Raw genomic sequence first — 14,130 nt, forward strand, 5'->3', positions numbered from 1 at the left:
GCCTCCAGACCGCTTGGTGCCATGCCCACCATTCACTTATGTTGGTGTTGACGCTTTCGGACCATGGGAAATTGTGACTCGTCGTACAAGTGGTGGTAGTGCAAACAGCAAACGATGGGCGATATTGTTTACCTGCCTAATGATACGTGCAGTACACATTGAACTCGTTGAAGAAATGACAAGCTCCTCATTCATAAACTGTCTCAGAAGGTTTATTGCCTTAAGAGGGGAAGTCAAGCAATTCCGTTCTGATAGGGGAACAAATTTCACTGGTGCTATTAAATCCCTTAATGTCAATGCTGTTAATGTAGAAGATGGGCCTGTGCAGGACTTCCTGTACAACAATGGTGTGGTTTGGTTGTTCAACACCCCTCACTCATCTCACATGGGAGGTGTATAGGAGCGAATGATTGGGACTTCTCGGAGAATACTTGATGCTATGCTCCTGAACACAAAACGGTTAACCCATGAAGTACTCATGACCCTAATGGCTGAAGTGACGGCAATCATCAATGCTCGACCTATCACATCCATCTCGACTGACCCTGAACAGCTGATGATCTTATCACCTGCAATGTTATTGACTAAAAAAACGGCACACACCCCAAATTTTTATCTGTCTCTAGATGTAAAAAATATATGCAAGTCTCAGTGGATGTATGTCCAGACACTTGCAGAAGAGTTTTGGCGAAGATGGAGACTTGACTACTTGCAGAGTCTTCAAACCAGGTCGAAATGGAAGATTTCCCAGCCTAACCTGCAAGAAGGGGATGTTGTTCTTGTGAAAGACAATTGTGCAAGGAATGAGTGGCCTCTTGGTGTTGTGGAAACAGCGTTTCCTGGACAAGATAACCTTGTCCGCAAAGCTGCGATTCGTGTGTACAAGAACGATAAGTGTGTGACTTACAACCATCCAGTTGTGAACCTTGTTCGCTTGTTTTAATTCCACTTGTGTCTGCGAAATATGTGACATTTACAGCGACATTTCAATTATGTGTGATTTCCATGCGAAATCAGAAGGGGAGTGTCTTGCCCCTACGAGCCAATATTTTACGGACGCTTCTCTTTCTATCTAAGTCAATTAGAGTTATCTTTTCTTACCTTTTTCATACTTCCAGAAAAAAACACGTGTTTGAAATCAGTGGTTTCTACGCCTACTCAAAGGTCTTATCACCATAACTCCAGTGCTGACATGTACAGGTTTTTTACCCTTTTCATACTACGGTTTTATGACGATTAAAGAAATAAATAAAAGCATCTTTTCGAAGTCGTTATAATCATAATACCTGATTTCAGGTCCTCTAAGAGAGATTCTAGAGTAATTACCTCTTGAATCCAGTAATATACAAGAACTCATACGACAGTATTGGATTGCTTTCAACTGCACAGGGAATTACTAGAGGCAGATCCCACCTATCCCCCTGGTATATTCTGGCTATGATGTAATAGAGGTTAAGGATTTGCAGGAATTATCAAACAATAGTTATCATTGTTAATACTTCTAAGAACACTACCTCTATTACATCAGGAAGTACTCCCACGCCCCTCCCCAATTCATCTGCCTCCAGTGGAGGTTTTTGAAAGAAGTGACGTTTTTACCACCTTTTTGCACAGAAGAGCTGAGGAGCTACATGTGCTATTTGGGGAACAACTAGTTGTGTGTAGTTGACAGTGAAGAGGACTTCTGTTGAAAATCTGAAAATTTTGTAATAGTGTCATTGTCTGCAGCCCAAATACAGGATTTTGGCTATGATGTAATAGAGGTAGTATTCTTAGAATTATTAACAATGATAACTATTGTTTGATATTGTGCTATTATTTGGAAAAATAGTCCACTCTATTTGTAACATGGCTTCCAAAAACATGTTTGAATTCCTCATTTTTCAAAGTTATTCTAAAAATTGAAATATTCAAATTGTCAATTTTGATGATCACTTAAACACTGTCATGGAGACAAACAGAACATTAGCTTCAGAACATAAGGTGAAAAACATTCTCAGAAAAAGATTTAAGACTTGCCTACGACACTAAGTTGTCAATGATGGCTTGAACGAACTTGAAATTATGTATAGCCACACAAAGCCCATGTGGTTCTTGTGAATAAGATTTTTTGTTTTCTTAAACTCATAAAAAACAAATAAACAATGATTGGAACATAAAATAATGTCATAAATACAAGTAACATGCATGCCAAATTTCAACCTTGTCAGTCCAGCAGTTTCAAAATAGAAGATGTTTATAGAACCAAGAATGTCTTTTGAGAGATTAAAAGGGCATAGGTAAAATGTAACGGTTGATTCAAGGTCAAAATTCAAAATTTATCATGAAAAACTATATTTTTAGTAAGGCTTCAATGGCAGCATGTACTCAGTTATTTTAATCCTACAAATTCAGAAAGCTATGTGAGTTGTTGGACATCCACTTGAAATGCCTGAGATACAGTAGAACATGGTTGTAATGAATTACAAGACACCGGAGAAATCAGTTCGTTATAAATGTCGTTCATTATATATGCCTTCGCACGGAAACGTTCTCCATCTTGAATAAAATGAAACATAATACACGTAATTGCAGCTTTGACTTGTTTAGCAGTGATCACTTCATAGCATTCAATTAATAACCTTTCCTAACATTTTTAGAACATTGTTCCTCAAATATGTATACAGCATTTCACAATTTACATATGGGAAGATGTGTGGTCTGTGATTTTGCTCTAGCCTCGTTTTACTGACTGAATTTGTGAAACTGCCTCGTTAAGATTGTTTTACAGAAAAGATCCAATTACAGGTAAGATTAACATAAAGCAAGTTTAACAAGTTTGAACCGTCACCACTGATTGTGTTGATTCACCGCTGATTGCGCATAGCCAATTGTCAGGGACACTTGACATTGAGTGAGATTTCTCAGTTTGCTATACACATCACTAATTAGTGGTAATTGGGCTTGTCGGGGATGAGCTATTCATCATCATCATCATCTTTTATTCCAATATTAGTTCGCTATACGTTAGTACGCTGAAGAGAGTTTGTTATATACGCATATTTTAAATGATAATAGAGTCAAGTCTCATTAATCTGACAATCGGCTTTATCCGACACTAATGATTGGAACCGATTAAATCAGTGCTATTTAGACCTGTAATCAGACAGTCTCGCTCCCCGACTCCGACACACCTAATTTGCAACAAATCAGTCTCGTTAATCCAACACAGTGGTCATCTGCCCTCGCGTACAGAGCCCCGTGTTTTGACGCGAGACGAGTCAGCGAGTAGCTGCATAGGTCTCCTCCCATTAGTAAGACAGCCCAGTTGTGCGACACCTTAAAACAACAATGTCATACCTGGTTGCACATGTTAATCAGGTAATTAACCCCTATCATGAAAATGGACTTGTCTTATTATAGACAAAAGAAATGACTCAAGATGCTTGATACCCTCTTTTACTTTATTTCATTCAACATTTTAATTTATCCATCCCTTAAATCCATTGTTTTAACATATTCGCCACTTAGAGTTCAGTTAAAGTTAATATCACAGATCACATCACAGTTCACATCGAGGTTGTCACACTGACACAACCTTAATCCATCTTCAGAAGTTTGCCAACAGCATCCAAGAACTGGAGTGGTGTCTTGACACCCTGGGATAGCTGATCCTTCAGTCTGGAAAGTCGATTGTCAATCTCCTTGTACACACGCTTTCTTGTTGGTGGAGCTGCACCTAGGTCTAACTGAGATAGCTTGGTCTTCTCGGATTTCTCAATCTTCTTGATGATCTCGATGAGATTAGGATGACGATGATTCAGTGATGCACTGAGGCGACTGTGGAAACCCTCCAGGTTGTTGTTGGTCCTTGGGCCGAATGTCTGGTGATGTTCCACAAGAGGGTTGGTTATCTCTGTATCCAACAGCAAAACCAAGCTCCTGTGTTTTCCGGCTGGGTAAAGTGGAAGAAACACCCCTTGATGTCTGAACCTTGAAACTGTCCGGAGGGCTCTAATGGCAGCAACTTGCAATGTCTCTGGGTTGAATGGTTGGTTCAGTAGTTGTTGGATGTGGACCTTCAACTGAGCAAAGAGGCATTGCTAAGTTGTAGTCAGACGATCAGGCATCAATGCCTAGACTAGGGGATAGATAATGCTTCCTTTCCGTGCATGCAGTATGTAAAGCTGATTCCAAAGATCTGGGCAGGTGGAGAAAGTACCATCCATGTAGACAATGGAAGCTGACTGGAGGACTCTAAGCTGATCATCAGTCGCAAATACCAGCATCTTGTCTTCTTCACCGCCGGCAAAAAGCAGAAACCGCTCACCATCATGGGTCTCTCTCCAGGGTGCTGCAATGTCGACTTCAGCTCTGGTTTTAGGGAGTTTCGGGATGGTGTGACTGCGGTGTCTGTACATGGCGCTGCCGACTGAGCTGAAGGAGGGAAATATAGCTGCAGCCTCCGGATCATTTCTCAAGACCTCGTCGTTGTAGAGGCCTGGCATAGGAGTGGTTGGTTCTTCACTTGCTCTCTTCCTTAAGCTGCCAAGGAACTGGATTCTGCTGGTGTCTTCTGGTGGGTGGTTGTGTACAGTGAAATTTCTAACAAAATTTCCAACTGTTGTACATTTGCCAATGCAGGTCTTAACGGTACATCGCCATCGAGTACCAGTTTGTCTTACTTTGTTCTTGTAGTGGAGATATCCCTGAAAGAGGACCTGGAGAGAACCTCTTTGACCGGTAATGAAATCAACCTGCTGCAAACCTGCCATGATTGTGCATGAAATGTTCACAGACTAGGGGGAATTTATATGTGTAATAAGTAAGTTTTAACAAAACATGCATCTCAACTTTTTGAGTAAGCTCCTACTAGCTCCTAACTCATTTATTTCCTGAGAATATTCAAACAGAATTACTGGCCTACTCTTATTGTGGATCAGTGATGTGGATCAAAAGATAGAATTATTTAGACAATTCTTCAGATGTGAATCAATGCCAGATAGCAGAATTCCAAATATTATTCATAAGTGGGCAATGTATCAAAGTAAATCTCTTGATAAAAGAACTGAAGTGCTGATACGAGACTTAAATGTGGATGGGATTATCAGTGACAGTGACAATAAAAAGAAAAAAGTGAACTTACTGAAGGATATCTTGAAAGAGAAAGATAGTGAATCATGGTGTAAACATGTGTGGGATGATGAGAACAAACCAAATGGTAACAAGCTAAGGACTTTCAGACTTTTCAAATTTGATGTGAATGTGAGCCACTATGTGAAATGTGTGAAGCGAAGGGATTATCGAAGTGTTTTATCTCTTCTAGTTTTAACATTGTATATAATATTTTTATTTTGTGTTTTATATTTAATAATGTTATATGTTTTAAATGCTTTCAGAGTGTCTCATAAGCCCTAGAGGCTGGATATTGTACTTTTAATGGCAACTTGCTTTTGTTTAAAATGTGTTTTATGTACAATATGTGACACTTAAATAAACATTTCTTCTTCTTCTTCTTCTTCTTATTAATGAATCTGCTAATCATGGGCTGTGACCATTGTTAAGTGGGTAGACTGGCTGTGTTTGTTTAATTAATCCCACCTACTCCACTGTCTTACCATGGGTGTCTCACTAATGGGATGTCTTACTAATGGGATGTCTTACTAATGGGATGTAACCGCTGCATATTACAACGGCAGCAGAGATAAACTTGCTTAACAATAAACAATTACTGCTTTAAATTAACAAAACAGGATTAATCACATGCTTAGATTATCAGAGGATAGACAAGATCGGATTCGACATTACCCTTGATGTTCTTCAGAGGATCACACATACAGCCCCAAAATGAATCGCCATACTGTCCACACTTTGGAGGATCATTGTCGCAGCCAGGATCAACTCCGACATCCCAATCCAAAAGATCAACAAACCTCTCTCAGGGATCTACATGCCTAATCGAGGGATCAACATACCTCTCCTGAGGACCGACATTCCCCATTGTAGATTGACACGAGACTCAATGTTTGTTAAAAGATCGCAGTCGGAATTCAGATGGACTTAATGTTCAAAGTTCAGCAATCGAAGTAGCGACCATTTTGGTGTCCAAATGCGACTTATATCTAATTGTTTATCTACTGCTCGCCACTTGGCTACCTTAAAGTAAACATTACTGGCGACATATCCATTTAGATATCTGTTGGCTCCTAAAAACTTAGGTTTGGCTCATAAAGTATTCATGTTAGGAGCCGCTTTGCTCCCTAAAAAACAACAACATACTGAACAACATACTGAGCTCTTTTACAGGCTTGAGTTTCAGCTCCACCAACCAACCGAAGGATAAATGCACACCATGAGATAACAAAATAAATTGTTTTATAATACTAACCCTATCTCACACACAAAAAACTCTCACCCAACCAGTCCCGCATCACAGTTACACAAGCCTGTACATTCTATAACAGAGAATGAATAAGCTTTGGTGATAAAGTTGCACAGAAATCAGCAGGATTTGCCCCGATGCAGAAAACAAGTGTATTTGATGCTATATAGGTAGAAAATACACAGCAATTTTTAGTTTTTTACTGCACATAATATAATGGTGACCGATAGTATCACCCTTGCAAGTCTTGAAAACACAAATCAACAACAAAAACGTGTCAGCCTGGCTGCAGCTCTTTATCTTACATCCTTTGTTATGATATTCTGTTTCTTGTTCCTCAATCTTTTGATAGATGTCGCTTTGCAAACACAACTGAACACAAATCAAACCAGTCAAGATTATAGTCCATAATAAGCAAATTTTGAATCTGCAAATAAAATGCTAATCCATATTTCAATCCCACCCGACACATGTTCAATGAACTGATCAAATCAAGTGACAGCTCACCTCACCTATCTATTGACCTGGTATATTCATCTTTGATCCCTAATGTTGAATAATGCAGTACAATTTAGTCCTTTAACTCGACTACTGCAAATCTGGAAAGATTTGCAAGCAGGAATGTACTGCGAAAACTGCTAATGGGAGCACTAGGAATTTGTTTCGGTGATTTTTGACTGCTAATCGTAAAAACTTCCTGTGGACGGATGGGAACATGTAGATACACATCCTGCAGATCCAGGCTGATCGTCTAATCTCCAATTGAACCAATTAATGTACAGTCCAATGTCCAGATCATGCTTGTTCATGGAGTCTAAGTCCTCGTCAGTGCCATGTTAATCCTTGCATTTGGAGCCTTGAGCAATCTGTAAAGTTCCTCATCCAGAGTGATAGTTTCTTGCAGAGGAGGACCATGTATTTGAAAAATATGCCTCTTCAAACATGGAAGTGGTCACCTGTCCTTGGCTTCTTAATGTTATTAGCTCAACTGATGACTTTATTGCCATAACTTGGCTAAGGCAGAGAGAAATGTTTAGAAGGCTCAGATGAAGGTGGAAGGTAGCCTGCACATTCAATCATACCCTGCATAAGGTAAAAGTGTAGCACTGACCAGACGCTCACAGGACCGTTATGAGTCCTTCCTGGACCATTCGGTCACTGTGCGGTGCTCTCCTCAGATGCATTTAAAAAATGAATTTGATCTTTTTTCAACATGTCCTAATCCTTCATTATGACTTGTATAGAATATTGGTCATGCTTTCTCAGGGTTACTTATTGAGAAAGACCCTTTTTGTATTGTCCTAATTCTTTTTCCATTCAAGAAGACTGTATCACAAATTAATGTATTTTTTACAACCATATTAAGGCATATTCTATGTTTCATTTGAAATGCATTTTTATTAGGATTACTAAATATGAGTTTTTCAATGGTTTTGATATCAAATCCATGTTTATTTTACAGCAGGTCTTGCTCCTCATATTATAAACCTCCAGTGACGCCAACCCACTGTTCTACACAGGTTTTTCTCAGTGACTTTGAACTTACATAGGGAGGTCTTACTTGGTGAACCACACAAGCCACATGAATAACAGTAATCCCCTTCATCCAGGCTTGTCATGACACAAATCTGCACCAGTAATAGTCACAGAAGGCTTCCATGTAGCAGACTTGGTGAAATTTGGACATTTACAGTGAAAAAAATGACCGTCTGACAAGTTTCATATTCATGCTGGATGTATTATCCAATAGTAATTTATTTCACCAAGGTCCAACACTAACCTTACACTTACCATACCATCCTGAAAGTTTGTATTTTCCTCATGACAGTGGTATGTTTCAGTACATATAATCTCTAACCAAACAGCATAATATCTGCTTATTATTATTAATGACTGGTTACTCAATTAGTTTGCGCTGGAAGATTAGCGCTTGCAGTGTTTATCTGATAGCATATACGACACCCAGTCTTCATAAAACGTTTTGGTATGAGGCTATGTTAGACAACAAATCGTATCTGGTTTGAGGTTATGGTGTGACAGATGGACTGAAAGAAGGGCTAGGACAGTATGTTCAGAACAATAAATGAAAGGCATTTAATAACAGCAGGTGACTGAAGTACGTACATATCTCTTGTAAGTTTGACATAAAACTTCTCCAGGTTTGTGGCAGCCACAGGGAATGGATGTCGCACTGCCAGACTGCGTATGTAGTAGAAAACAGTGGAGAGCTTGTTGCCCCGAGCCGCCTCCAATATTGCCAGCTGGTTGTAGGGTTGTCCTAAATTTAAATATATATTTTAATGTGTGTTAACTGATTTTAGCAGGAAGATGAATAAAACAAGAAAAGAATCATTGAATGCTTACAACCAGAAATGAATAGACAAAATTTCTGTGATAGGGAACTTTCTTTACTTTTAATGGAGAAAAACAAGAGCCACAAGGCTCTGTAGCTCACCTGAATTGTGAAAAGCATTATGTATATTACAGAGATGCCAGCCCTTACTGAAGCTTTGGAGTAATCAGTGGGGTAAAAATGCCGCTAAAATTTCACGTTAAAATAGTAATGATAACAGTACCATGATGCATGTTTCACTTGAACGTTATGTCCAGGACAAGACATTAAGTGAAGAAATGTGATCAAGACTCCACATATATTCCTAACATTATGTGACACTAATTAACTGTAATTCAGAAAAACAATGTGGTATTTGAAGTTCCATGATATTGGTGTACATGCAATAAGTTCCCAGCCTGTTCCCGCAATCAGTGATCAACAACCTGTTAAGATCCGGTTCAGAATTGGTCTTCAGCAACAAATGTCTAACGGAAGTGTGAATCTAAAAACATTGGTGTCATAATTGGATGGAACAAAACATGCGAAGCTCCAGCTTCATTGGTCCAGGGCTTTCCTAGATGTTTACAGATGATGCTGATGATGACTGAGCATGACAAGTGCTTACTTGGCTATCAGACAGATGAGCTAAAAAGTTTGATACTACCTTTCAAACGATAATGTGTATGAGAAAATTACTCAGGTATTAATGTTAATTGTTCCAATTCAGTTCTAAAATCACTGTCAAATTATCATGAACCATCAATCCATCTCCATATTTCTAGTCCCCTTTCTTCTCCTCAGGTTATGGTTGGTTGGTTGGTTGGTTTTTTGTTTAACGCCACACTCAGCAATATTCCAGCTACCGGTATATGACGGCGGTCTGTAAATAATCGAGTCTGGACCAGACAATCCAGTGATTAATATCATGAACATCGATCCACGCAATTGGGATCGATGACATGTATTAACCAAGTCAGCGAGCCTGACCACCCGATCCCGTTAGTCGCCTTTTACTACAAGCATAGTCGCCTTTTACGGCAAGTATGGGTTGCTGAAGACCTATTCTACCCCAGGATCTTCACGGGTCTCCTCAGGTTATGGTAGTTTGTGGGGCTGGCTAAAATGGATGCTGTAAATAACGGTGTGTTGTGTGATTTCGCCGAAGTGAATGTAAACAATATTGAATGAAATTTTGAATAAAATTAATAAAATAGGTTACAAACATAAGTCCATATATATATACAATGAACACTTTTTATAACCAGACAGTGTAAACAAAAGGCTAATTTGCATACTTCAGTTCGGATTTGTTGACATAAATATTGTGATGAAATAAAGTTTAGATTTACCGAAACAGACTTGTTATTGTCATTAATATCAATTGTCGAAGACGGAAAGCAACTGTTTTTGTTAATTCTCAAATGTCCACAAAGTAATCTATGCATTAATATGTCACTGCTCACCAATGGAGAGAAATTTGTTGATTTCTTTCGTGACTTTTTGCATATTTGCTTTAAGTTAACTTCTCAGATAATTGATCGATATTTAGTAAGCGATTATCAATCTCTATAATCTATATCGATCGCCAGGCCTAGTGCTTTGTCAATGTACCAGGAGCAAAACTTCTCAATTACTTAAAAAAACATCACTTTCAGAAACAACTTGCAGTACAACTTTGAACTAGAAATCCCATGCCACTTGAAATTGAATCATAAAATATCATGAATATTAGTTAAAACTGCTAAACATAACCATTAGACATTTGCAGCAATGAAGCCTTCTCAAACCCTTAGACTGGGTGTCGTGATAATAGTCGCACAAGGCCTACCAAGAACAGCAGTGTCTGTCAAAACAATGTTCGCCCAGGAAACTGGAAAATTTCACGCCCATTTTCAACAGAGGAGAGACAATTACCATTGTATTAGAAGTATTAGCTTTGGAGATAATTTGACATTAAAATTTATCTGTATTTTTTTAAAACATGTCAAGTTGTTTGGACAAAAATATACAGTACATTGATTCCTTTAGAATTGATCTATGAATCTGTGTATAACATTTTAAAGGATTTCACATGAATTTTGAAGATGTTTAAAGAAAACCCAATGATGCCTTTATCATAATAAAAACTTCAGATGTATTCAACAAATAAACTGGGGAACATGTCTTAATGAAAATTAGTAAAATATATAAATTTATTACATTTAGATATTTATTCTGCATTACTACCTTAATGCTTTTACTGATGTTTCTGAAAAGGAAGAAGGAGCTGTGAGAGGTCCTGGCTGCAGAAGTTGTTGTCCCAACCAGTTGTGTGGCATATGCCCTCCCACAGCTACAACCTGACGGGAAGTAGCAAAGTCACGTATAATCACATTACCGCCAGTAACAGACTTCTTGGGGAGGTAGCAAAGTGATGGGTGGGCACTGTAGACGTAGTAATGCAGGATAAACATCCAAATGTAAAATATATTTAGATTTTATTTAATTTTTATCTTATCCTGCATTACTACCTGAATGCATTTTTATCAGATGGGAGCCATACCTTGCAGATGGAATTTCAGGATGGGCCCTCCAACCAGTCCAGGTAAGCAGATAGCACCCTGAGAGGAAAAAAACGGAAACCACCTTTCCTGTCCAATACAGCCACACGAGAGAGAGTAGGAGGTGTGAAATCCAGTCATGGAAAAAGGAAAAGTAGAAAAAAGCGTAGGCCAAGTTTCTAAATTCCGATTCAAGCAGCTGGAATAAACAGAAACATGAAACCCTCTAGTCTGGGGTAATTTCTACGAGAGAGGTCGAAGGGTCAGTTCCATGGTGATCGAGTCTGTATCAAGCGCCAAAAACAACCCTCCATGATGGATTTGATTGAACAATTGCTGTGGAGAACCATGGTCGAAGCAATGGCTCGAATCTCATGGTGGTTATCGTTCTAGGCGGGACCATACTAGCGAGGCCGTAAGCCTGCAGGATAATGGAGCCCATGCAGCCACAGTGAGACAGTGTTAAGACTAACTTCCGTCAGGGATGTAGGCAAGACCGGAATGAACAGTCGTTTCTGAGATCCACATTGTGTCTTGGATGGACTGAGGAAAACTTGTAAGGTCCGAACTGGGCACAGAAGTAGTTCATCCTTGTCTTCAGGACCCACTATTGACGATAAAGGAGGAACGGTGAATGATCTGTGTGGTTCTCCTGGGACTGGATTCTGAGCAATGAAATCCCAGCACAGCCCAAGATGTACAGCTCTGCTCTCAAACCGTACTTGGGAGATATCAAGGGCGAGTAACTCACTCACTTAAGCCACTGTAGCTGACGCCAAGAATGATAACGGCTTTTTGTTAAGATTGAAGAAAGCGACGAGTGGTAAGGAGCGACTTCAATACCATGTTCAAGTCCCAATCTGTGGCACGAAACTTGGTACGTTGAACCTCAAGATGAAATGACCACAATAATGACTGAAGTTCCGGGACCTGTAGGAACTGCCAGCACCGAAATAAAGGGCAACCAGATAAGTTCTTATGGTACTACCCTTGAGGTGACATTTATTGCAGAGATGGAGAAGGTATTCAGCCATAAATTGTGGTGATGCAGATATTGGGTCCTATTTCGTATCCTTACAGAAGGATTCAAAGGAACATCACATGTCATCATACAGAGTATGTGTCAAAGGTCTATGTGCTAAGGCAATAGCCCTCGCTGCTCTGGCTGAGTAGCCCTTGGTACCTAGGGCCTGGTGAAGATGTACCAAGCGTGCAGACGAAACTTGTCTGGAGATGGGTGTGGCAACTGACTGTGGGGATGTACCAGTAAATGTGAGGAATGTAAATAGCACGTGAAGAAAAGCGAAGATAGGCATATGTAAATATCAAAGCACAAGACAAGCAAACATGACAACGTGGCAAAACAAGATGGCAGATGGAACAACACACGTACAAAGTAAGCGCAGGAAAGAGCTAAAATCAGGCGACAATTACGCTAAGGTAAGCCTGAAAGGACCACCCTAGTGCACTAGACAATAATATATACAACTGTCAAAGTATTGGTTAGCAAAAGATAAGTAAAAGGAGGCTATCTGGAGCAAAGGAGCTTTATTCTCAAACGTCTGTTCAGTACAGTAATGTGATTATACGTGACTTCACCACTTCCGGTCACGTGGTAGCTGTGGGAGGGCATATGCCACACAACTGGTTGGGACAACACTTCAGCTCCGTCGTCCTAGTCAAAAACATCAGTAAAGGCATTAAGGTAGTAATGCAGGATAAGGTAAAAAAAAAATTATAGAATAGATAAATGCATATTATATCGTAAAATGTTTTAGCTAACAATTTGTGGACATTCTGTACATAATTTTAGATTTTAAGACGAATGGACCAATATTTTTGAAGATGTGACACACAAAATAAGTAAACTTTAAATATCTTTTACATTTGAATACTTATCCTGCATCATCCTTGGACCCTGTGGTACCGTGGCATTCATCGTATTATGGCATTTCTACTTTCTAGTACTTCATGCGAGACACGCATCCTAGTAGGCCATTTACTAATGCAAATCAGTAACCAGATGGAAGTGCTTTCTTTGTAAACAATATCAATACCTTATGTATATCAATGGACTATGATATAACCCGCTATTTCCCAAGTAATTGCGACCTGAACTAGATCATCTGCATATTCATGGTGACGAATAAGGTAACAGCAGTGACATAGTCCACACATTTTTCCCACTATGTAGTCAGATTTTTTTAGGAGATAAGAAGGGCCATGATGCCATGCTTAGCAATATGTTCTTCACCTGTAGCCAAATGGTAATGGAATGCTTTTTAGATATATATTGTCAACTTTCAACATTTTTTCCACTTTTTGGACATATTATTTTCATCAAATTTTTTAAATAAAAGGTTTTTGGATATCTTTCAGATATTTTGTTATTAATTTAATTATTATACCTATTAAATATTTCACATACTGAATTTTACTTGTGCTTTCGTTTGCACTTGTCTGGATAAAATAACTGAAGTCTCGTATTATCATACTTTGTGGTGGTTAGAATTATGTCCTGTTGTTGTCCAATTCAGACCTCCATACACAACTTTTCCCTGTATCGTGATACAATGGAGTTCTCTCCCTTGTCAAGCTGAGTGCGATGCCTGGCATTCACTCAGCAAGACGAATGTTATAATGAACTTTTACCAGAAAAATATGCATAGTTAGATAAAATAAATGACATCTGATATAAAGTACACGAATAAACATAAAGGTTAGTGAGTATGTTTTGTTCTGTTTTGTGTACATAACAAGAACTGCGATACCCTGAGGTTGCATTTACTGCTGTTTTTTTACAGAAAGACAAAGCTGTGAGAGGTCCAGCTGCAGAAGAAGTTGTTCCAACCAGTTGTCTGGCAGTACCCTCACACAGCTGTCATTGACCCGGA

General features: G+C 39.0%; 1 protein-coding gene across 3 annotated transcripts in view; it reads right to left on the reverse strand.

Annotated features, from left to right (window-relative positions):
* The window catches only part of LOC124113764 (nonsense-mediated mRNA decay factor SMG7-like), a 282,423-nt gene that overhangs the window by 215,648 nt on the left and 52,645 nt on the right, over nucleotides 1-14,130 (reverse strand). For all 3 annotated transcript variants that reach the window (XM_046474276.2, XM_046474277.2, XM_046474275.2), the window contains exon 9: nucleotides 8,486-8,639. In XM_046474276.2, coding sequence (XP_046330232.2) covers nucleotides 8,486-8,639 — 154 coding nt within the window. The remainder of the gene's footprint in view (nucleotides 1-8,485; nucleotides 8,640-14,130) is intronic.

This window comes from Haliotis rufescens, unplaced genomic scaffold (genome assembly GCF_023055435.1).
Source record: "Haliotis rufescens isolate VD_foot unplaced genomic scaffold, xgHalRufe1.0.p SCAF_8, whole genome shotgun sequence".
NCBI lineage: Eukaryota > Metazoa > Mollusca > Gastropoda > Lepetellida > Haliotidae > Haliotis > Haliotis rufescens.